General features: G+C 43.2%; 1 protein-coding gene across 1 annotated transcript; it reads right to left on the bottom strand.

The window, feature by feature from the left end:
• Positions 1–520: 520 nt before the first annotated feature.
• popdc1 (popeye domain cAMP effector 1) lies at positions 521–20,838 on the bottom strand. The gene is made up of 11 exons (XM_026184487.2): positions 19,539–20,838; positions 14,521–14,629; positions 10,265–10,540; positions 8,830–8,914; positions 6,992–7,243; positions 5,850–5,974; positions 4,752–4,939; positions 4,507–4,615; positions 3,722–3,889; positions 3,477–3,618; positions 521–1,982 (listed from the first exon to the last, which is right to left on the bottom strand). Exons 1-11 carry the CDS (start codon positions 20,138–20,140, stop codon positions 1,858–1,860), a joined length of 2,181 nt encoding a protein of 726 aa, XP_026040272.2. The 5' UTR covers positions 20,141–20,838; the 3' UTR covers positions 521–1,857.
• Positions 20,839–24,532: the final 3,694 nt, after the last annotated feature.

Genomic DNA, 24,532 nt, shown 5'->3' with positions numbered 1-24,532 from the left:
GGATCAGGTGACCCCGAATCCTCCCTTAGTGTCGCTGCAATAGGCTGCTGCTTCCCATGATGTGTGCGTTTCTTCACTATCAGTGAATCAGAAATCAGATCTTTGCAGTATTATTACGGCCACTTCTACACCAAAGCTTGTGTGGATATCTTCACAGTATTTAATTTAAAAATGCATGACTAACTACACAGAAAACAAGTGAATTTAAAATAAAAAAGGTCCAACATTTGTTCAATGTGACAGAAATGTACCCTTCGCCCGATCTGGGCCTCAATTACAATCCTGTCTTGGAAGTGTACAGGCAACTTCTTAGACTCCTGGACTGGTTTGTGCTTCAGTATAAACTGTCCACTAGGGGACCTCATATAGACAGATGCATACCTTTTCAAATCCTGTCCAATTAACTGAATTTACGACGGTCAACAAAGTTGTAGAAACATGTGACAGATACTGAGTGGAAACAGGATGCTCCTTAGCTCAGGTCTGACTGTGAAAACTATGGAAACATATGCACATGTAATTCGTTTTTGTTTTTTTTAATACATTTTGAAGAATTTTCAAGCCAACATTTTCCCCTTTGTCACTGCGGGGTATGTGTGTAGGGTTTTAGGGTGGAAAAGCACCGTATATGGAACTAGCTGTGAATGCCTTCTGGATGCACTGTACATACATGTGATCACATACATTTAATACACAGTGAACTCCAAATGAAACAATTGCAGTAAGAACTAAGAACATTATAGTGTAATATGACATAATGTATCAACTTTGTTGCTGTTTGTTCAGGTCTGAGACAAATATGTACTGATGGTAAATGAACAGTTTCTACTTGAGCACTCAAAGTCAGTACAGCATGCCTCAGTCATCTAGTCACATCCGCTCATGCAAGACCTTCTAAGCCTAAGTGCTTTCTATCTAACAATGACACATTCATATTCTGATGAGTGCATCAGAGAGCAACTCTGGGTTTTGTATCTTGCCTGAGGATACTTCAGCGTGCAGACTGGAGATCAGCCAGGGATCAAACCAGCCAACCGTAGACCATCTGCTCTGCCTCCTGAGCTGCAGCTATCCCAGTTAGTGCTAAACATATCTATAGACTATAGAGCTGAGTGATGTGCTATGAAGCAAGATTAAGGGTTAGTGAGCTATGTTGGACTTAAACACAGAGGTTTGCATGATGACAGTGGCTGTCTTTGTAAACTCCGTGGTTTAGAGTTTCAGATTAAAATGAGTTAGTACCACGTTTCACTGATTCTTAAAAGGATTCTTTGCTGGGAGAATAAATTTTATATGAGAAATTTGTTAAGTTGTATGTCTCAGTTGGTGATGCAGAAAATATATAAATGTTTTTATACTTTAAAGGTTGATTCTGTTCATCTGGATGTTTTCAGTGAGAGAACATAATCAACCTTCTGAGATTTACGTGTCTCCTTTACACTGCCTGAACTGCTCCTATAGCCTTTATTACGCTATCGATCCAGTTTGAAGTTTCAGCTTTAGAGCGCACTCAGGGGTAAAATAAATATATTATCTCAATTAAAAAGGTTTACTTTGTGCTAAATCACTGTATTAAAGATGTTTGCAGCATTAACTTTGGTCCTATTTGCAACAATATTACATTGTAGTTAAAGGCTTTATCTCTGATAACATCTCCTAATTAGTATGTTGCAGTCACAGGGATGAAAAGACATATGACACATGAGATGCACATTTTTATGTGAGGAAACATAAGTTGACAACCACCGTCATGATACCCATCGTGTCTGATGGGGCTTTGCGTTCCCTCAAGCTAACACAAGGAAAGTTGTGTCAGCTGTGTTGGACTCCATAGTATGCCCCTGTGGGCGCTGCTGGCTACACATTCTCAGTGGAAGTGTTGGGCATGTGGTCAGACGAGGCCGATTCTTCAAACACATCATCCTCCATGCCTTCTTCTATAGGATTCATTTTTGAGGATGCTTTGGTGCCGGGTGAAATCTCTAGAAAAACACAAAATGAAAAAAATATGGAACATTGTGGCTAAACAATCTGAAGTGTGAGCATATGCAGCACTCTGCATGTAATCATTAGTTATTATTAATCTCTCTTCCACAGGGTGTCCTTGTCCTGTATCATCCACTGCAGCTGGGCGCCCCTCCTTGGCCGTTACAATATAAAGTGCCCTGAGGCAACTGTGTTGTGTTTTGGTGTTATAGGACAAAAGTGAATGAAATGAATTCTCTGCTGACTCCACCGTGCAGTTTACCTTTCAGATGACATTTTCTGCATAAGACAGTCCACCTGTGTGTTCCTTCACTGCTATCTTATTCCCTTGCGTTGCTTCCAGCCAGCAGCATAATATTTGCTACTTAATGTCATCCTACAATCCTACCATGCATCCTTTCCCCCTTCTCATCTTTATGCATTCATGCTGCACAGATCAATTACATTAAGCGTGTGTACAGCATTTAGCACACTTCTTCAGGTTGGCTGTGAGCCCCGCCTGCCTCAGGAACCTCTCTGATGCACAGGTGTGCTACAAGGAACGTCAGAATTTCACTCTTACCCGGGCTTGGACCTTCCTCACGGTGTTCTTTAAGGTCCAACAGCCCCTGCAGCTTCCTGCTGAACAGCAACTCATGGATGCTTAGGGCACCTCCCGAAGTGCCAACAACACAGGGTCCAGCCAGCGATCCCAACTGCATTCGTCCTCATGACGGAACTTATGAAAGCGATACCCTGTGCCATGATGCCATGATGGGGTCCATGCCAGTGTGCTCGAACAGGACCCCCACTAATGGCCCAAACTAGCACACAATCTGCCCTACCAGTAGAATCAGCAGTGTTAGACGACTTTGCATCACCACTGAGCGCAGCACAAACATCACGTCCCTACACGTTGTGAGCGCACCTCTTCACACTGCCCCATTAACTTGTCAAACCACAGCCTCGAGTCTATGTATACGTTATTTCCACTGGCACCGTGGGATCTATGTGACTATCCCCATGCACACACTTAATTTCCATCCGCTCTGCGTCCAACAACGTCTCGAGTCAAACCAGTGTATCGTGGACCAGGATCTGCATGGCGCCCAAGGTGGCCATAGCCTCCGCTTGAATCCACTGCACCAGCCCTCTGCAGCTGAGCCAGGATTTCAGAGTTCATGACTATTTGCACCTCACTGTGTTCATGTGTCGTTTCTCACTGTTAAACATATTTTAATTTTCACGTGTGGATTGAATGGATTGTTACCAACATCTGGTGAGGATTTCATCTCAGCAGCACCTTTAGAAATATAAATGTGTGCGTGTGAACAGAAGCCTGCGAGGAGGCAACATGCAGAAGTCCAAAGATAAACCTCAACATCACTGAACATTTATGGAGGAAGTGAGGGAGCCCCACTCGTTTGAGCTGCTGGGAACACTGGCAGAGCTGTGGATCGCTGCTGTAGCACGTGCTGCAGTGACAGAGTAAATATCCCATTAAGACTCACGGAGTGATGATCCAGCAGATCCACCTCGTAGGATCTGGTTGAGAACATCGTCGGTGTCACTGCTGCTCGCCATGCTGTTTCTCACCTGCGTCATAGACAGCTGGGAGCACAGGCTGGGCTGTCGGTCCATTTTCTTCACAGCCTAGAACATATCCATGACCAACATCCTCGTCAGCACAGTGAGCACTCTTACAGCTGTCACATTAAACAAGATGCTCCAATAAATCGACACCAGCGGGACTCACCTTGTCGCTGAGTGTGGCATCATTCAGAGAGTACAGTTTGTTGGTGATATCTTTGCCGATGAGGAACCTGAAAACCTCATTAAGGAAAGTGTCTGACTCCAGGAAATAGGTAAGTCTCTCTCGCGACCAACACAGGAACTTGCAGTTCTCTTCTGCCATGATGGTCACCTGTCAATCAGACACATTAACAAGTGTTAAGGTGTCCACAGGTAGGGATACATATTTTTATATGCTTCGTTTCACGGTTTTCTTGGGCCTGATTGTTCTCGTCGTCTATCTACAGATTGACTGAGACACTGTGCCGTCTCTGCGCGTCTATGGCTGAACAGAAGTCTGTAAGGAGATGAGTAAGGGAACGTTCAGAGACCTCAGAGGATTTAAAGTTAACATTACTGCTTACATGAAGTGTAGTTAAGGAAAAAAGAAGACGGGAAAGTCAAATGATACCTTTCCACAAGTTTTTGAATTAAGCGCTTTATTTTATGACAACTTTCTCAAAAGCTTTTTGTTATTTCTGAATGCAAAAGAACATTTATTTTACTATGTTTAGTATTATTATTATTATTAGTATTATTAGTACTTCAAAAATATGCTACATTGAATTACCATGCATGTGAAACTTTATGATGTTCCAGAGCTCTGTTTAAAGAAATTTGACCTCCTTAAATCTTTATTGAATATTCATGTTCTGCAAAGTCAGACATGTTTTTACAGCCAGAGAAGGAAATCGGCCCTGCAAACGATGTCCATCCTTTATGTCAGAGCTTCCATGCAAGTGAATTTACCTGAAACTTCTCTCCTCGGTGCATCTCAGTGGACCTGAACTCTGGAGAGTCAATGAATGCGTTGGTATAGATGTTGTGCAGAAAGTGGCCTCGGTATGAAACTTTCATCCTATCACACACAAAAAAAATGAAATTCAAAATTCTGACCAACTAAATCAGAAAAGCACGGTGTTAAAATAATAACCTTAATCGTGTGTATTAGTCAGACCTATGTGACTTTCATTAGGGAAACAAACAGCACATACTTTCCTTTGAGCAGAATGCTGAGGCGTTCGTCTACAGACGTCTTGTCCTCAGCAGCGTAGGCCTGGCCTTTCTTCAGCGTCTGAATGGTGCAGAACTGTCCCGTGAGTCGCTGGAACAAAGCCTCCTGCACATGCAGAGGCTCAAACATCCTCTTGTAGACTGACCGCAGCTCCCTGTCAATCTTAATCTGACAGCAACAGTTTGAGACGGTTAGTCTGACCTGAGCATTCGTCCACAGTCAGTGTAGCCCAGCGCACTGAAGCACAGGCCTAGTTGGGATAATGACACGAGCCATTTATAAATTATGGTATAGAAAATAATAAGTATACATGAATTATATGAATTCACAAGTTAATGAATCAACAACATGATGCATATTGTTCTTAAATGGGGCATTCTGCATATTTACTATGTTTGTTTAGCTACTTTGTGTGGATACATTTTAAAACTGTTGTACTACAAATAAAGAGAATAAAGAGTAAATAGTCACAAAAGTGTTTCAAAAACCTCACACACAGAGAGTTTGACCATTTAAGAAAAGGGAAGCAGCGCATGAATAACCAGGATGATTCTGTTGCCTCCACAGTTTGTACACTCGAGTCGTGTCTCGTTTGCACCGAAGACAAAAACACCTCTGGCAAGTTTCCAGAACAGCTGTAATTTGTCCTCCAGATATATTTCAGAAACACTTCAGACACTGACACTATGAAAAAAGCTTTATTCGTACTTTCCTGGTTAATTAAAGGATGAAAGAAATAAAAATAGTCCTTTATGTCAAGTCACTTATTAAGACAATCAAAGTAACTCGAGAGAAAATGTTTTTTATAAAAGTTATAAAAATGTTTTTTGAACTTTAATGAATGAAAGGCTTTAATTCTCTGATGAAAAAAACAACTACGGCTGCACTTTGTTGCTCCTCCTGTCTGCTGCTCCAAAGTGTAGGTGTGTGCTGCTGCAGACATAATCGCATTGTGTTACCACGAAACAGAACTGAACCCATATTTATTAGCTAGAAGCTCCACTGCTCCTCTGATGAGCACACGTGGGCGGCCTGCAATGATCTTGTATAATGTGAGTGATGTTGATGCTGAACTCACCGGCCTGCGTTTATACAACAGGTAGAAAAGGTGCACGAAGTTGATCACCAGGAAGACCACGTTCCACACCATTAGATCCATGTTGCACCTGAACAGCGTGGCCCACGCGATGAATAAACCACATCCTGCAAGAACAACCCGACTTACACACTGCACTTGATTACACACCACGCTGAGACAAGAAACACTTCATCTTATCTTGGAGAAATTATCTGGTATGGTTGTAATATCAGAAATTACTTTAATGTACACTACTGTGCAAAAGTCTTGAGCCACCCCACCATTCATTTATGATTTCCTCCCAGTTTATTTCTTCTGTTCACTTATCTTTTGCACATTTCGAACTTCAGAATCTGAATTTGCCAGCAAAACAATAATAAAGCTTTGGGCAGTGAGACAAACAAGCGAGGTAGTCTAATTGTTCCATAAATGTAGTACGTTTAAAATAAATCGCTCTATGGGAAACTTACGGGACAACGCTGAGCCACACACTGCTCTGTTTCTAAGCTCATATATGGGAGTATTGTCCAAAACTTTACTTTTGTATCGCTCACAAATTCATAATCATTGCATTCACATATTTTGATTTTAGACATCATGACAATTATTTAGAAATGTGCTCGTCTGGATACATGAATAAATGTCTTACTCGGTGTTATATAATGATTACCCATCCAGTCTTATGATAAAACCACCAAAACTGCTGCCTTACACATTTCAGCACTCTCCTTTACTCGCTCTCTGAGAGACTGAAACTTGACTTGCTCTAAAATAGCAGCATAAATAACGGAGCTGTCAACATTACAACCACAGCCTCAATAAGTCCTGCTGCTTCCTGTCTCCATTCTCTTGCCAAGCAAAGATAAACATGTTGGAAGTGCTTTTTCCATCCTGCTTTTATCTCCCACTGTCACAGCCTTTTAGGGTCTCCCCTGTTTGTGCAGAACAGTTTCCAATAAATCTTTAAGATGCCAGCGTTACAGTCAACTGTCAACAAGCCTGTCCTGGTAGAAGTTTACTAACGCACGGGCAGCTTTTACTCAGAATACGCATCTGCTTACGATGTGATAACTTTATGTTCCTTAAATCTTCCCCACTACATTGCTTCTGGATCCCATCACGGGAACGAGCTGTGAACTGACCTGTTGTCAGGAGGAGGCGCAGCATGATCATGTGCAGAGCCAAGGTAGTCGGGATGGCCAGGCCCAACAGCAGGGACAGGTTTCCCACATGGAATAGCAGGTGGTGGGTCTGCTCCCACTCCTGGCACGAGGTGGCATTTGAATCTGCAGACGTGGCGGCCGGGATGGAAGAAGGGAAGGAGGACAGCGTGGTGAGAAGGAGGGTGGGCCCATCTGGGGTGGAGGACATCCTTTGGCTAGGCACCTTGGACACTGGAGTAAGGCGAGCACAAGTGAATGTGGGAGGATGGTTGTTCAAAGCATACAAACTACACAGCTGTGAAAGGTAACTAAGTATACTTATTCAAGTACTTTGCTTCTAATATTTTAAGGTACTTGTATGTTAATATACTTCTCAAACAATGTAAGGAACACTTTTAATCAGAGTACAGCATCGAGTCTGCTAAACTGATCTGGGGAGTGAAGTGGGTTGTTAGTGAACTTCAGCTGCTTTGGTGTTACTGGAATTAACAGCAGGCAACAATGAGACGCGCTCCAAAATAGGAAGGGCTTTAAATATATTCCAACTGTAGTTTCACTGGTTTAGCATTTGGCTGGGGTCAGTGTCACGTATGGCAGCAGCATAGCGAGTCCCCTTCCTCCAGGATGGCACGTTAATACTTACCATGATGTTTGCTGCGTTTCACAGGCAGACGAATGCTAGAACATTTTCCTCCATGTAGACAAAACACTTCTCATTTTGCTCCCATTCATCCACTAAACATTGTTCAATGTAACATTAAACCAAACGAGAATGTCAGTTACACCGGTGAACATTTGCCCTACAAAAATAATTTGAGGACAACATCTCGAACTGAACCAAACCAGTGTTCTTACAGGTTAGTTTCCCATTGAAACTGTGGGAATGACCAGGAGGAAAAACCAGACATGATAATAATACCAGCTTTTATTCTTTTATTACTTCTATGAACTGAAGGGTCTTTTAGATGTCAGGACCTGACAAAATCTCCAGATCGAAATTTCATCTGAGAGTAAAGTAGATGGTTTCAAATACGTGCATAATTAACTGTCATCTGTTTTCACTCCAGGACAACAAAGGTGGACCAGACTCGGCTTTAAAGTGAAACTAGCTCTCTGCTTGTTATTCATATATGCTGTCCTATACTCATTTCTAATTTTATCCTTTCTGGTCCCTCCCAACAAAAATCTTATCTTCCCACTGCCACTTCCAGGTCAGCTTCCTGTGGTTTTAATTGGTCCCACAGTGTCCACACCATACGTCAGAGCTGGTTTCACTGGTTTCGGAGCCTTCCTGCTATCCTTCTGTCACAAATCTCCCCTGACACGTTTATTTTAGAATTCGGTTTGTTTGAAACCCAGCTGCCCTTCATTAAGTCATACAGTCACTCTACTGATGCTAAGTTTAGGTTCGCGACAGAAACGGTCCCACTCGTTTTTAGTGAACGCAACAGTGAGCTCCTACACTGGGTCTAGCTGAGCTCCGTCATGTTTGTCATTGAAGACTCGCACACATACACAGCTGCATATTTGCAGTCATGAATGAATTCATGTTTCTGTCTTTTCAACGCCGGTGGGAAAGTACAGCTTACAGTCTACGCAGCAGTAGTCAGATTACACAACGCGTTACAGCTCATGGTAAAGAAGCTCTTTTATCAACATCTGACTGTAAATGTGGACGCCAGTGAATACTTCTGTACAGCAGCTGTAGCACGCGCAGAGCTCACATGTAGAAATAGACATGGTCCAGCTGCGCAGCTGCGCTGGAATTTCTTAGGTTCAACTTAAAAGCCCGTAAAAGTGAGGACTTCTTCACTTACCGATCAGAGGAGCAGCCGGAGGAGCTCTGGACAGCAGTGAGAGGGGAAAGCGGCCGGATAGCTGGAGCCTCTGATGCTGTGTGCCTCACATTCCACACAGCTGACAGGAAAACGCTAAAAGGGGAACAAGGCGAGAGCAGTGCCCAAGAGCTCCGACAGGGGGCGACAGATCAAAGGTTAACTTTCAGCAGAAGTTCTTAAGAAAATTTGCTTCTTCTCTCCAAAATCGTCAGAATTGCTCGGATCATCCTTCTCTTCTCCTCAATGGATCCAATCACACAAAACGACCCTCTGTTATTCATACTTTATTAATACTCTTATATGTGAACTTTTTCAACACAAGCAGTGAGACTGCACCAGCATCTGAATGACTCTGCTGGGTGTGTGGATCTTTGTCGAAGCGTTTGGTTGACAAACCCGCAGTAACTTCACTTTCAGAGGCATTAAGGCTGCAAATATATTTATACATTAGACTTCCTAACATACTGACAAAATGAACTCCAGACTCATGTGCTTAGAAAACTGATTAAGTTTGTGTTTGGCATCTACACAGTAAAATCATTTATTGTCACAGAACAACATCAGTCAGTGTACCACTGACAACACATATTGATCTAATCCGTCAATATCATATGAATTTAAGACGTCTGCTGTCCTGTGACAGAAGAACACCTGTAAGACAAAACAATAAAAAACAAGCAGCGCCTACAAGGAAAAAATGGATACACAAACCAGCAATCTTGTGTTTTCTGTGTTTTGTCTGAGTATGTGCGTTTGTCACAAAATGCACTTAACAATGAGAGTGAAAAGTCTCAAAGATCAGGACCCCAGCACCCAACAACCCCCCAAAACCCAGAAAGAATTTATTCCTTTTAGTTGCTGTCCAGGCCTTCAGTTACTGCTGAGCTGGCCAATGCATCCTTCTTAAAAATGTCCACGATTGTTGATTTGCCACTCTTAAAGTTGTTCCTCTCTGACGGGCTTCTGTTGGCTTTGCAGCCTGATGATGTCATCCTTCATCTGTGTCTCTTTGCATTAACTCTCCAAACTTCAACACTTAGAATCAAATCCAGAGTTTTAGATCTGCTACATTTTTACTGTCCATAATTTAATTTACTGTCCATTCTCTTTGGCGCCGCTATAACTGTATAAAAGTGTGTATAAGTCATATAATGCAATCATTTTGCTAAACCCCTTAAAATAAAGATAAATTCTGCACTTCTAACAGATCTTGATCGTTTGATTTAAAATCCGAAGCAAGTTTCAAAAGTTTCATTGCCCCATAAATTATGGCCCTGTGAGTAACAACACTACAGACTGTTTTCGTGCTCAGGTATACGGTCTACCTGTCTGCAAACATGTCTGCAGCCTGACTGACACTGACTTCCACGCACTGCGATTTAGCGCATGAAGAATGTGCATGTGTGTATGTTTACGGAGCCCCCCTGCTCTGCACCGGCACTTGCAGATGGTCATCAGCCCTTTCTATTTCAGTCCCCGGCATGTGAGGGTAACATGGTAAGCGGAGATCGTAGCGGTGTCCGTATCTGTCAAAAGTCTTGTCACTGAGTGAATACAGCTTTTCTGCTATGTCATTGCGTACAACCAGGGCAAAGATCTTGGCTATGTAGCGATGCTTAGCAAAGAGCAGGTAGAGCTTTTTCCTCCTCCACGCTACGTACCGGCAGGGGTTATCAGCACGCAGCGTCACCTGAGAATAAACCACAAAACAAGTTAAACTTTGTTTAACCTCAATACAACATTTTTGTTGTTTTTCTGCATGATAAAGAAAAAGCTGTTGTGACAAAGAAAGAAATCTGTCATCACAAGTCTTTGGAATTAAATTGTAACAAATAAATGTGCAAAATTACAGAAAAGTCCAAAACGTATGCTTGTGCTTGTTAGTGGTGAGCAGCAGATCAAACAAGAACCATAAAAGGCTTTAAGCGCGCATTCAGGCCTGTGAGACTCGTTTAGACACTGAGCCTCACTCACCCCCGTTCTGTTAGCCGTCAGGGCTGGGGGGCTGAGAGGAGGTGCTGGCCGTCAGATTGGGGTCTGGGGTGCGGGGCCTCCCTGCTACTGCAGATAAGGAGGCGGTCTGCTTTCCTCCACCCCAGAGAGAAGGGTTACATCTGCTGGGTCTGGGTACGGTTTGCCCCTATAGAGTGTGTTTGGGGAGTGTGATTGTGTGTACAGTGCCTATTTGTGTCTGTCTCCACGTCGGGTGTATGATTCCCTGGAAGCACAGGGAAGTGGTTTTCTGAGGTTCTTCTGAGGTTTCCTTTACCAGTTTAACCGTGTGTAGTTAATGTCCTCTTAACATAACTTATAATTAAAAAAAACATTCTTTCTGCACTTACAGGTGTTTTCTCCTTCTTTCTACCCAAAGAGGAAACTAGCGCAACTTGTAAGCAACCTTGAATTTCAAAATAAAAGCACCAAAACTTTGACTAAAGTAAATTGTCAAATAGTAAATTTGACTAAATAAAATAACAAACAAAGTAATGTGCAGCTTAAACAATTTACAATGATGACACGGATCTTGACAAGATAAAGAAATAATCCAAATTATATACAATGTCATCATGCCAACAGCTACAGGGTGAGTGCCGAGCATTCGTTTGTGTATATGGGGGTGGGAATGCACGTTTGTGTCTGCGTGCGCCTGCTCGTCTGTATCTATATGTCAGGTCGGGTCTTAGACTCCACCTCTCTGGGAACATCTCAGGCTCTCTGAGGTATGGAGGCTTATCTCCCCTCACCACACTCCCTGCCAGTGGCCGATGCCTTCAGACGTTGGTGTGTTGGTGGTTCTTGGTGTCTGGGGCTGGGCGCTCAAGTATGTACCGGCTCACTCCTGGTGGCCAATTGGTGGGGCCTGGCGCCTGTGGCCTGGCTGGGCCCCTTCCGGGGGGGTGGGTGCCCTCAGGCCTCTGGGCCTGAGGCCCGGTCCTCTCTGGCACAGCTAGCTGCCGGCAGAGCCAGCGGGCACGTTACTGCAACCCCCTCTGGTCTCTGCTCCGTGGCTGCTGGATGACCTCTCGTTTGGGGCTCTCAGTTGGCTAACTTTCCTCCATGATCTCTTAATCTCAGCCTCTAGTGTCCTTCTCCATGCAGGACACTGCTCCATGTGTTTTGTGGACTTGTAAAAGGGGCGACCATGGCTCAGGGGGTTGGGAATCGCATCTGTAACCGGAAGGTTGCCGGTTCGATCCCTGGGCTCTCTGTCCTGGTCGTTGTGTCCTTGGGCAAGACACTTCACCTACCGCCTACTGGTGTTGGCCAGAGGGACCGATGGCGCGATATGGCAGCCTTGCTTCTGTCAGTCTGCCTCAGGGCAGCTGTGGCTACAACCGTAGCTGCCTCCACCAGTGTGTGAATGTGAGAGTGAATGAATAGTGGCATTGTAAAGCGCTTTGGGTGCCTTGAAAAGCGCTATATAAATGCAATCCATTATTATTATTGTAAAAGGTATTCGACCGTGTCCATCTGAGGGTCCTGTGGGGGGTGCTCCGGGAGTATGGGGTGATTAGCCCATTGTGACGGACTATTCAATCCCTATAAAACCATTGCAAGAGCTTGGTTCGCATTGCCGGCAACAAGTCAGACTCGTTCCTGCTGGGTGATGGGCTCCGCCATGGCTGCCCTTTGTCACTGATTCTGTTCGTAAATTTTACGGACAGGATTTCTAGGCCAAGTGGTGGAAGGCTTTCACCTGGGTGGTCTCAGGATCTCATCTCTGCTTTTCGCGGATGTTGTGGTTCTGTTGGCTTCATCGGGTGAAGGCCTCCAGCTGGCACTGGAACGGTTCGCAGCCAAATGTGAAGCGGTGGAAATGAGAATCAGCACTTCTAAATCTGAGGCCATGGTCCTCAGCCGGAAAAGGGTGGAGTGCCCACTCCCAGTCAGGGACGAGTTCCTGACCCGAGTGGAAGAATTTAAGTATCTCAGGGTCGTGTTCACGAGTGACGGGAGAAGGGAGCGGGAGATCAACAGACGGTGCTGCGGCTGCAGTGATGCGGACGCTGCACCAGTCCGTCGTGGTGAAGAGAGAGTTGAGTGTAAAAGCGAAGCTCTCATTTTACCGGTCGATCTACGTCCCTACCCCCACCTATGGTCACGAGCTGTGGGTAGTGACCGGCAGAAATGAGCTTCCTCTGAAGAGTGGCTGGCCTCTCCCTTAGAGAGCTAGTGTGAGCTAGTGTGAGGAGTTCAGCCATCCGGGAGGGATGGCGGCCCGGAGGAGGCCCCGGGGCAGACCCAGGACACGCTGGAGAGATTATATCTCTCAGCTGGGCCAGGCCAGCTGGAGGAGGTGGCTGGGGACAGGGAGGTCTGGGCTTCTCTGCTTAGGCTGCTGCCCCCGCAACCCTGCACCGGATAGGCGGAAGAAGATGGATGGATGGATTTGATTCAATCACCGATTTGATTCGATTCAATTTTTTCTCAGGCAGTCAGAAACATAATTCTTTTATCATTTATCAGTACATGTGCACATTTTTATATCTACGTATAAAAACAAAGCTGACACTTGTAGGACTTCATCAGAGGAGCCTTTGTGTGAAAGTAACTGAGAATAAAACACAGAAAAACATGAAGGAGATTTTCCCGGCCTGGCTTTTTATAGCGGATAACCTTAAAATATTCTGCCGTAGATCAACAACTGAAGAAAATAAGCTTTATTAGAGACACAGCCAAGCGTTATGCAATTTGGCATAATTTTAAAAAGTTAAAATTTCTTCTGTATTGAACAGCAGAAATGAGGCTTTCTTGTCAGAGGTCGCTTAAAACCCCCCCAAAAAACAGCAGCTGACAGCGTTGTACGTAGACTGGTGCGTAATAAGCAAGCAAATAATCCAGAAAACAGAGATTTGAGATGGGAAACTGTCCTTGAAGTACACTGAGAGAGAGAGTGATTTTTATCGATGTGGAAACAAAACAGCCAAAGTCAGACTGAATTAATGATGATATCTATTTGTTTGTTAAGCATAGTTTGGATTTTCCTTTGCTGCTGGTTCAGTGAATTTTGGTCAGAGTGATGAAACCTGCAGCACCAGAATCTGTGAGGTGTCGGCTTTCAGCCCCGACGGTGTGTCTGTGGACGCGGGGTGACGACACACGCTTTGTGTTTACATCTTTTTGCAGAATCCGTTCACCTGCTCTCATTTGCTGTTTTAGCTGTTTGGTGGTTGTTAAAATAGTTTTGTGAGCTTTAACATGAGATTCTGGCATTTCTGGCAAAATACATTTATATTTAAAAATCGATTCAGGATATAAGGAATCGATATCACTTTATTAAAACTAAAACCAATTTTAATCAGAAAATCAATGTTTTAAACCCACACCCAGCCATAACCAAGTGGCCAAGTATACAGGAACATCTGTGCCGAGTATAACCTGGAAGTCCCGAGGTCAAAATGGGAGACGCCCCCTAAGGTGGTGGAGAATGACCGAGCTAAGATCCTGTGGGACTTCCAGATACAGACGGACAAAATAGTGGTGGCTAACCAGCCGGACATAGTGGTGGTAGACAAACAGAAGAAGACGGCCGTAGTGATCGATGTAGCGATACGCCAGTTGGAACCATCTTCCTTATGTATTCGTGGATGTGTGATTTGTGCATCACACACTCACACACAGACACACACACAGTATTTAATGTGTAGCTTGGATTACAACAAAATGAACCTGGAATACGCCCTCCTCCGATGGCTGCAGAGAGTCCCATTCTGGTGAATCCAGAAACTGGAAAGGGTAGATGTAATGCAGAAACTCTCCATTAACTGTCACACGGATTCTGTTGGACAATGGAGCAAGAGTTGATTTTAATAGGTCAAGTTCACAACAGTAGACACTAAAGATAAAGTTATTAACTAAAACAACCTAAAACATTCTGTAATGGTAGTGTTGTACTACTACATAAGTGTGCAACATGTTTTTTTCATGTGTGTAATTTTATCACACAGGGTGATCAGGCAACCACATGCCCCCCAGGACATTTTAATATCAGAAATAAACTTTTTTTTTTTGGAATACTTGCAATGAAATTTCAATGAAAACGGTACAACTATGGACCAATCGTTTGCCGCCTCCTCTACACGGATGACATTGAGCTGTATGCCAGGAGTGAACAAGAACATGGGCATGTCATTCAGACCAGAGAAGTGTAGTAAGATGGTAACAAAGAGGGAAGGTAGTAAGAACTGAGTTAAATGCACAGCCAGAGGACCACATTGCAGGACAGCTACAAATGCCTCAGAATCCCACAGGCAAATGGGACCATGGACTACGAAAGCTGCAACCACCAAATACCTGCAGAGTAAGGCAAGTCCCGAGGAGTCAGCTGGGCATGGATGTTGATCCAGGCAATCAACACCTATGCCCTGCCGGGCGTCAGATACCCTGCTGGGATAATAGCCTGGCCACAACTGATGGTATGTTTAGTGAATACCTAAGGCAACAGAAAGAAGAGGAACCATGATGGAAGGACAGGCCCCTGCACGGCAAAGCTGCACTGAAAGACAGCACAGAGGCACTAATTATGGCAGCTCAGAAACAAGCTCTGAGTACGCCATAACCAAGTAGTTGGTATAGTATATAAAAATATCTGTGCTAAGTATAGCACGGAAATTCCAAGGTCAAAATGGGATACGGCTCCTACGGAGGTTGAGAATGACCAAGCGAAGATCCTGTGGGACTTCCAGATGCAGACAGATGAACAGGAAGTGATGTAGCTATATCAAGTGATAGTGACGTCAAGAAGAAAAAAGATGAGAAGCGGGAGAAATAGCAAGGATGAGAGAGGAGCTAGAGAAGAGGTAGAAGGTGAAAGGGTTACAGTGTTCGTTGTGGCAATCGGAGCACAGTGACACACAAACTGGGCACCAACACATGTGTGTTCAATTACTGTAACTATTAGCATTTATATTGTTCTTTCCTTTATTTTGACACTTAAGATTAAAATTCCTTACACATTTTTCACCTTACACCCATTCCTATTTCCCCCTGGTCCAATGATTGTCCTGCTGTCTGTGCTGTTTTGCTCTTATCGTGGAGATGTCTTGTTCACTTGTTATCCTGTTTTTCATAAATAAAAGACAGAAAATGTAAAATTTTGAGAATTCCCCAGCAAGTTCTGAATTGACCTTTTCCCTCTCCGATTTCTAAACTTAGCACAAAAAGTAAGGAAATTTGTGTTTGGTATTTCTTTGTTGTAACAATGCTTCTTGGTAATCTTATACTCTTTATTTCCCCTTAAATTGTGCCATATTTGTAATGCAAATGCATCTTTGGGTTGAGCAGCAGAAGATGGGAAGTTCAAAACAGACATTTCAACACTGTGTCGAGCTTCCCGAGTGCAGATGTTTCAAAACACTGCTCTGAAACGTGGTTAAAAACACCCAGATCACGTGACCACGACTAAATGAGGCTTTGGTGCCCCAGTTTTAACAGGTGGTGTACCTGCTGCAGAGTGAAACACTGAGCTGTAAAATCATTAAAATATCCCAATAAATCGCGTCTGCTTTCAGCGAGAAAATAAAACAGGCAACAGACAATTTTTAGCTCCGGCTCTGTCTGTTCTCTAAGTTTTCTACTTTCAACAGAAAATGTCATTTGCAGCATTAAGTGACGTCATCCTCACTATAATATATAGATGAGAAGTCACTTGCATGCAGGCAGCTTAAAATAATAGTGGCCTGGAGCATACAGCCCCCTTCTTGATTTCCTATTTTTTGTTTGTTTGTCACACTTAAATGTTTTAGATGATCAAACTATTTTAAATATTAGACCAGGCTTAAAACACAAAATGCAGTTTCTAAATGAAGGTGTTTATTATTGAAGGGAAAACAGATCCAAATCTCCAAGGCTCATAAGTACCCATAAATCTAAAAACTGGTTGGGCCACCCTCAGCAGCAACAACTGCTCTCAAGTGTTGGCGATAACTGGCAATGAGTCTTTTACTGGAGGCTTTTCAAGCATAAACTGCCTTTTAAATGTCACAGCATCTCAATCAGATTCAGTTTCAATTTTATTTACACAGCGCCAAATCACAACAGTCACCTCAAGATGCTTTATATTGTAAGGTAGACCCTACAATAATACATACAGAGAAAAACCCGACAATCACATGACCCCCTATGAGCAGCACTTTGGCGACAGTGGGAAGGAAAAACTCCCTTTTAACAGGAAGAAACCTCCAGCAGAACCAGGCTCAGGGAGGGGCGGGGCCATCTGCTGTGATTGGTTGGGGTGAGAGAAGGAAGACAGGATAAAGACATGCTGTGGAAGAGAGACAGAGGTTAATAACAGGTCAGGACTTTGAATAGTCCACTCCAAAGTCTTCATCTTGTTTTTCTTAAGCCAGAGGTGGACTTGCTGTTGTGTTTTGGATCATTTTCCTGCTGCAGAACCCAAGTGTGCTTCAGCTTGAGATCACAAACCGGACCGGACACTCTCCTTCGTGATATTTTGGTAGAAAAATTCATGGTTCCAAGTCTTCCAGGTCCTGAGGCAGCAAAACAGCCCCAGATCATCGAACTGCCACCACCATATTTTACTGTTGGTTAATTTCATAATGGTGTTTTTTTTAGTTTAAGATCTGGTAACTACAAAGCCCACATTATATAATTTGCATCACTTCCAACCATTCAGTAATTGAGGACTGTTCCTTTTCTGAAAGGCTGTGTTAGTTTTATGGCAGATGTAACGGTACTCAAACATTCCAAATAGTTGAATCGGTCCACAGAATACTTTCACAGATGTCTTGGGGTCAATCAAGATGTTTGTTTTGGCAAATGTGAGACAAGCCTTTGTGTTCTTTTGGGTCAGCAATGGTTTTTGTTTGGTGAACTCTCCCATGGATCCTGTTTTTGCCCAGTCTCTAAATCATGAACTCTGACCTTAACTGAGAAATGTGAAGCCTGTGGTTCTTTAATGCCGTTCTGGGTTCTTCTGTCACCTCCTGGATGAGACTTCGACATGCTCTTGGAGTAATTTTGGGAAGGCTAATCACTGTTCCATGGTTTCTCCATTTGTGTATAATGGCTCTCACTGTGTTTCACTGGAGTCCCAAGCCTTGGAAATGCCTTTGTAACACTTAACATACTGATGGATATCAGTGATTTTTTTCTCAAGTTTTTCTTTAGATGGCATGATGTGTTCCTTCTTGAGATCTTTTAGCCTTCCTTAACTTTGTCTAACAGGTTCTGTTCAAGTGATTTCTTGATTCAACAGATCTTCCAGTAATCAGGCCTGAGTGTGTTTAGTGAAATTGAACGCAGCTCTCCAAAGAAAATGTGGTTAATCACAGTTAATCAATGATTTACCAAGAGGGGCAATTACTTTTTCACACAGGACCAGGTAGGTTTGGATAACTTTTCTCCTCTAATCAATGAAATCATCATTTAAAAAGTGCATTTTATATTTATTTGGGTTATCTTTGTCTCATATCAATTGATGATCTGAACCATGTAAGTGTGACAAATATGCAAAACACCAGGAAATCAGGAAGTGGGCAAACACTTCACTCCACACTAAGTCAATTTGTTTAAAAACAAAGTGAAGCCACAGAGACATGCTGTGACCAAACTAACATATACATGAACCACCCCGTCTCCATTCAGTGCAGTGAGCGTGTTACCTTCGATGACCTTTTAGCCTCTCTAAAAGAGAGCTGCTCTCTCAGTGATGCAGAACTTCATAAATAGCTCCAGCAGCAAGTGCTCCTTGCCTTTTAGCGTCTGGACTCAGAGACGTGTGAGTAGTGCTGTTTCAAACACTGAGGTTAATTATGGAGTTCCACAGGGTTCTGTGCTAGGACCAATTCTACTTCTTTCCATCATAGTAACATCCAAAATTTGTGTTGGTGTTCTGCCTCACTTTCTCAGAACAAATATCTGAAAATGTAAGTTCACAGGCAGCATCCACTGCCTCAGAGCACTCTACTACATATATTACATATATTCTAATACGTGTAAAACTGATTTCATGATAAATTCTGCAATGTGCATTTGTGCACTAGGCTACATTTTGTACAAACTATTACTCCAGTACATTTTTAGCTACAAAAGTAATAAAGCACAAAAACTGATGAAAATGCATTGACTTTACATGAAAATACTAGTAGACTAATCATTAAGGTAATCAGTCACCTAATGCGAGTGCTTTCACAGTAACCGCAGAAAAACATTTAACTGTTCAATAAGCTGCTGTCCATAGATGAGTGAAAAGCAAATCATTACAGTGTAATCTATTCAGCCTTTACTCCCCAAGGACATGTGGTTATGAAAAGCATGTTTAAATCTAGGCTCTTGAAAGCTATACTAATTTACCATGTGCTCATTTTACTTGCGCATAATTTAGACACATGGAGCTGTTGTGGTTAAAGCCTGGTCAAACAAACAAACAAACAAACAAACAAACAAAGCTACGCGGTCAAAGCTGCAAAGACTCCTCAGGTAAAGAGTGAACTAGAAATGCAGATTACAATAATGAACCTTTTAGCTCATGAGCCAATCCTGATCAGTCCCAGTAACCCTGACCCAGATAAACATTTGGAGTCTGTCAGTAAGACTTTCACATGACAAAGAGTATCTAGAAAACACACCCTTTGTTCTAATATCAATAGGGGCATGACTGTGCTAAACTCTATGTTGGGGTGTACCATGTTTGACACTGGGCTGTTCAAGCGTGTGTGCGCAATCACCTTCCGGAGAGCAGCACTGACAGCTTGTCAATAGCGGTTTTTCCTTCTACGGCGAAGCAGCGGTCCTTCTCTAAAGTTTGGACTTCCCCGTCACAGCAGGCCACTATCTTCCCAAAATGGGACAATGACACTCCGACTCTTTTAAACATGCAGCTATACAGCTCCTGGAAGTCCTTGTCAAACGAAAAGCTCCTCAGCCTGTATGACATGTGCAGGACTTGTACCAGACACACCGCGAAGATCGCCAAACTCCACAGAAAAGAGTCCGTGGTGCAGGAGTCCGACCACGACCAGAGAGTGGAGCAGAAGAAGCCCAGAGTGAGAAAGGTGAACAGGTAGAAGAGTCCGTAAAAGCCACTGCCCCCCATGAAGCCAAGGAACAGAAAGATGTTGGCGAGATGGAACACCGATCCTTCCGCACCCTCTTTCCACTCTTTGCACACCGGGTAGGCAGACACCTCCGGCGCCACCGTAAAATTCATGCTTTCGAAGTCGGGCGGCTCCATACTGTATAAAGCGACTCGACCCGCAGCACATCCACCACAGCCAGCCTCGCTCCGTGCCACCAGAGCGGGTAGAAAAACGCTGACACCTCGGCCCATCACTCATAGGTGGAACGCAGAAACAACCAATCAAATCGCTACGTTATATCCAATGAAAAAAAGACGGAGTTTTTACGGAACCATCAGAGCGCGGGTTCGAGTCCAGGTGCGGACAAAGCTCGTGTTACATGATGAAAGTTTTTACTTACTGTAGATAACAGTTGCTTTGTGATTGATTGATTATCCTGTTTATTTGTAAATTATTATTATACAGTGTTACAGCCCATAATGCAGAATAAACTCTACCATTACACTTTTGAGATGATACACACCACAAGTAATTATAGGTTATGTGTTTGCTGCTTTTATGTTAAAACAGGTTTCCAGTTCTGTCCTGTTTTAGTTATTTTTCAAAAGATAGTTTTAGTTTATTTCAGTTTTTGTGAGTCTGGAATGTCAACAATTACATACACGTCCCAGTTTTAATGCAAAGTCACACACAAAAAGCTGTAATACAGATATATTCTGATGATATAGAAAATTAAGCTTATGCATTAGTTAAATTAGGACAGTATTTAGAAACCCATTTGAAGGCTTCCTCGCTCTTCGGCTGCTAGTTTGTGTCTTTCAGACACTGTCATGCAACCCACCTCCTAACTCCTTTCACTGCTGGGATTCTTTCTTCTATGATGGGTCATTATAGTTAATTGCCAGATGGCTTACTTTATTTTTGTCTTTAATAAATCATGTTTGGTATTTCCACACAATCTCTCCTTATTGAATTATTTTCTAGATAATCTAATTAAATGTAGAAAAAATATCACTGAATGAAGGGTAAAAAAAAAAGTAGGTGATAAGAATTCAATTTTAATCACAAACCTACATTCACTGACAAAAATCAAAGCATGAAAAACAGTTATTAACAAGAAAAAAACAAAGAAAAACACCTTTAACCACTGCTTGACACCTGAGGCATAACAAACAGAACACACACAGACACACACCAAGGCTGTGATGTGACACTGAGGAGATAAAACTGCTTAAAATCTGCTTCATGCATCTGTTAATCTGATTTGACTGACACCAACAAGACATTTAATACATTTTACAAGGGGTCACTTGCCCCTCCCTTCCTTCCCTCCCCATCTCCAGCTGCCGCCCTCTTCCCGCTCCACCACAATCACCCACACATGCAGGGCCTTGGGGTAAAGGTGGTTCACCAGGGTGCAGAGGAGGCATCCCCCCCTCTGTCCCCTTCTGGCTTCCTGTACCTCAACTTTATCCCACAACTTAGACACTCACATTACTCACACTCTCATAACACATACATATAGGATCTTGGGGGTGGGCACGCTACACAGCATCCAGATGTCCATCAGGGTGTACACCTCACCCCTGGTGTCGTTGCCCACCTCTCAATGTTAAATACACGTAGACATTGAGGGCTAGCAGGAGGGACTATGCGCTTACCTGCTGCTCTCTGGCAGGTAGCTCCATGCCCTCCTGGGTTTTAAATGCACCTTAGAACACACATGCCGGTGTACACATGGTACACACCGGCTCACTCCTTGGCGGCCGCTTATCGGGGCCTGGAGCCTGGGGCTCGCTCGGGCCACTTCGGAGGTGGGGAGCCCCCGGCCTCTCGGCCTGGGGCTCGGTCACTCAGGCGCAGCTGGCTGCCGGCGGAGCTCACGGGCGCGTCACTGCAACTCCCCCTGGCTTCTGCTCCGCGGCTGCTGAGTGAGCCCTCATCTGGGACTCTCCTCAGCTCTTTCTGGGACAGTGGCACAGCTGCCCCTCTGTTGGTCTTCCTTGGTCTCTTGTGTTCTGGGGGCCTCTGGATGTCTGGAGTTTTGATCTCCTCCATACCTGCTTCATGCCCTGGAGGACGGGGCTGTGGCCCCCCCACACCCTCTAGCAGATCATTACATGAAGGAACCTTTTAAATAAACAAGCGCGTCCATGCTCACAGGTGTACACACGGGTGATCACACCCACAAACTACACCCTTTTTGGCTCCTACCTCAAAGCACACTGTGCGCTGTTGATCTTATGTGCTGCACAATAATGTTTAACATTTAGTATTTACTGTCATATTCACATAGATCATCGCGATGATGTTGTTTATTATGTTGCTCTCATTTTTTCCTTGTTTTCTCTTTTTTCCTTTCTCAAAAGGTGATCCAGGTGATCAATATTTGGATTTTTTGTCTGTTTGTTTTGTTGGTTTTTGTTTTTTGCCCTTTATCCCCGTCCCTCTTACCCGCTGTTGTTCTTTCTCCCAGTCATGTCTGTCCCGTGTGGAGCAAGTGAAAATAAAATAAAATAAGCAATAAAAGGTGAATCAAACAGACCAATACAGCGAGGCTGGGATGGTCCATTTGGTAAAGTAAATCCGTTGGGCATCTTTCTTCACCTTTAGACAATAATTCTGATGGCAAAAGAATCAAAACAGGACAGGCAAAAAATAAATAAATACATTTTACAACTAAGAGGTTTTACAGAAATACTAACGATAATTATTATTGTTATATTAATATTAGTTAAAAACAAGCAGTTTTATTTATGATAACTGAATTAATTAAGAAGGGAAGACAGTGTTTTGCACCAGGAAGCTTTTCTGTATAGAGAGTAGACTTTAGAAGGGGCAAGATCCTGACCTCTGAGCTGTTTCTGATGCGTTCACCTGAGTGTGAACATTAGATATAAAAGATTATAAACTGCAGAAGACAGGAAAGATTACTCTGCCTGCACCTCCTTGTCTGAGGTGTCCCCTCCAGTCTGATGGCTCTGCTCACTCACAGGTGCAGACGTGTCTTTAATCACTCTCTTCAACAGGAGGGATCAGAGCGGTCCATGGGTATGACAAACAATGAAAAATTTAAGGGAACAGTGACGTCACCTCTGACAGCTTGACTAAGCTATTAAAAGAAGTCTTTGAAAATGCTGTTGCACAGTGTAGTTGGGGTTAAGCAGAGAGAGAAGGAGGAGAAAGGTTAGCAGGCAGAAGTGATTAATGAGATTAATGAAATCAGTGTCCAGCTGACTCAGTGAAAGCTAACTCAGCACAAAGCCAGTTGTACGATCACACCACAGCCCTGCTGTTAATTATGAACACGTCACCATCATCCATGACTCATGTCAGGACAGAGTGTCAGAGGCTCGCTGCAGAGATACTTACGCTACTGTTCTCATAAGATTTGTTCTCTGTCAGGGCTCTGTGTGCAGGCGGATGGAGAGGAGGATCCAAATGCGAGACTCTGAGACTGAATTGAAACTGAGAACCTTAGCTTTATTGCTGGTGATAAACGAAAACGTGAACTGAACAATGACACTGAGAACTGAACACACAGGCATAATTCTGAGGGTACGACGCGACGCTGAGCACAGGAAAACACAGGGCTAATATACACAGGGTGGTAATCAGGGAATGGGCAACAGGAGGGAGACACAGCTGGGAGAAACTGGACTAACGAGACAGGGGGAGCAAAGCTGCACACACTAACATAAGACAAAGACTTTCACAATAAAACAGGAAACATGAATTACTAAACAAGCACTGAGAGACAGACAGAATGACACATGGAACCTGAACTAAACTAAACGTGAGATATAACCGAGAACAAATCCTTAAGCACGGACAAACAGAAACAAGAAACTAATAATAATAATAATTATCATCACAGAATAAGAAAACAATCCATGAAGCAGAATTAAACCGAAATATAATAAACTCAAAATACTGGGTCCAACGGACCCAGAACCGTGACATTCTCGAGGTCGAATTAATACAATAAATATTCAAGTAAAGTTAGAATAATTTGTCTAATTTAGATTTTCTTTTACTTCAATTTACTTCATTCATTTAGTTTTATTTATTTATTTATTTACAGTTTTACAGATTTACAGTTCTTTATTCTATAGGATACATGTGAGGATAACGACTGCATTATGATTATTTCTTCAACCCAGGCACAATGAAGATGTTTTTAAAAAGTCAGATTCTACCAGTACTAAATAAAGATATTAAGTTTAGCAGATTGATAGAACAGTGCATGTGGAGAGAGGAGAAAATCTAACTGTGAGCATTTCCTGTGTCTTTGCGTCACTGTGAGTCATTGTTTAAATCTCACTTCTGAAATTACTGATCTCACTTCAAACAAACTATAACAGGACCCGGCAGGACCCAGAAATGGCTGCTTGCAAAACTTTTGTTTTTATTGTGCACGTTTCTCCCTTTGAGCTCTGTCAGCTGCTCCGATCAGCTGCTCCCCTCCCCCTGCAGCCAAACAAAAACCAGTGACCAGACAAATCTAAATTATAACCTCTTCTACCCAATTCTCATTAGAAATGCTCGCCCCCTATAATGACTACAAGGTCATCAAGATAAGATGGGGCCTGATTATTTAAGACCTTGTATGTGAGGAGCAGGATTTTGAATTAAATTCTGGA

This window comes from Astatotilapia calliptera, chromosome 11 (assembly GCF_964374335.1).
Source record: "Astatotilapia calliptera chromosome 11, fAstCal68.1, whole genome shotgun sequence".
Classification (NCBI taxonomy): Eukaryota; Metazoa; Chordata; class Actinopteri; order Cichliformes; family Cichlidae; genus Astatotilapia; species Astatotilapia calliptera.
This window is presented reverse-complemented; position numbering and strand designations above follow the sequence as displayed.

What these genes read in the sequence shown, in the direction of transcription:
- popdc1 (XM_026184487.2), bottom strand. Translation starts at nt 20,140, where the DNA reads ATGGGCCGAGGTGTCAGCGTTTTTCTACCCGCTCTGGTGGCACGGAGC. An exon ending in TCAGTGCTGCTCTCCGGAAG is followed by an intron (nt 14,630 to 19,538) that starts GTGATTGCGCAC and finishes ATTGTCCAACAG; the next exon opens with AATCCGTGTGACAGTTAATG. An exon ending in AGCATTCTGCTCAAAGGAAA is followed by an intron (nt 4,616 to 4,751) that starts GTATGTGCTGTT and finishes TGTGTGTGATAG; the next exon opens with GATGAAAGTTTCATACCGAG.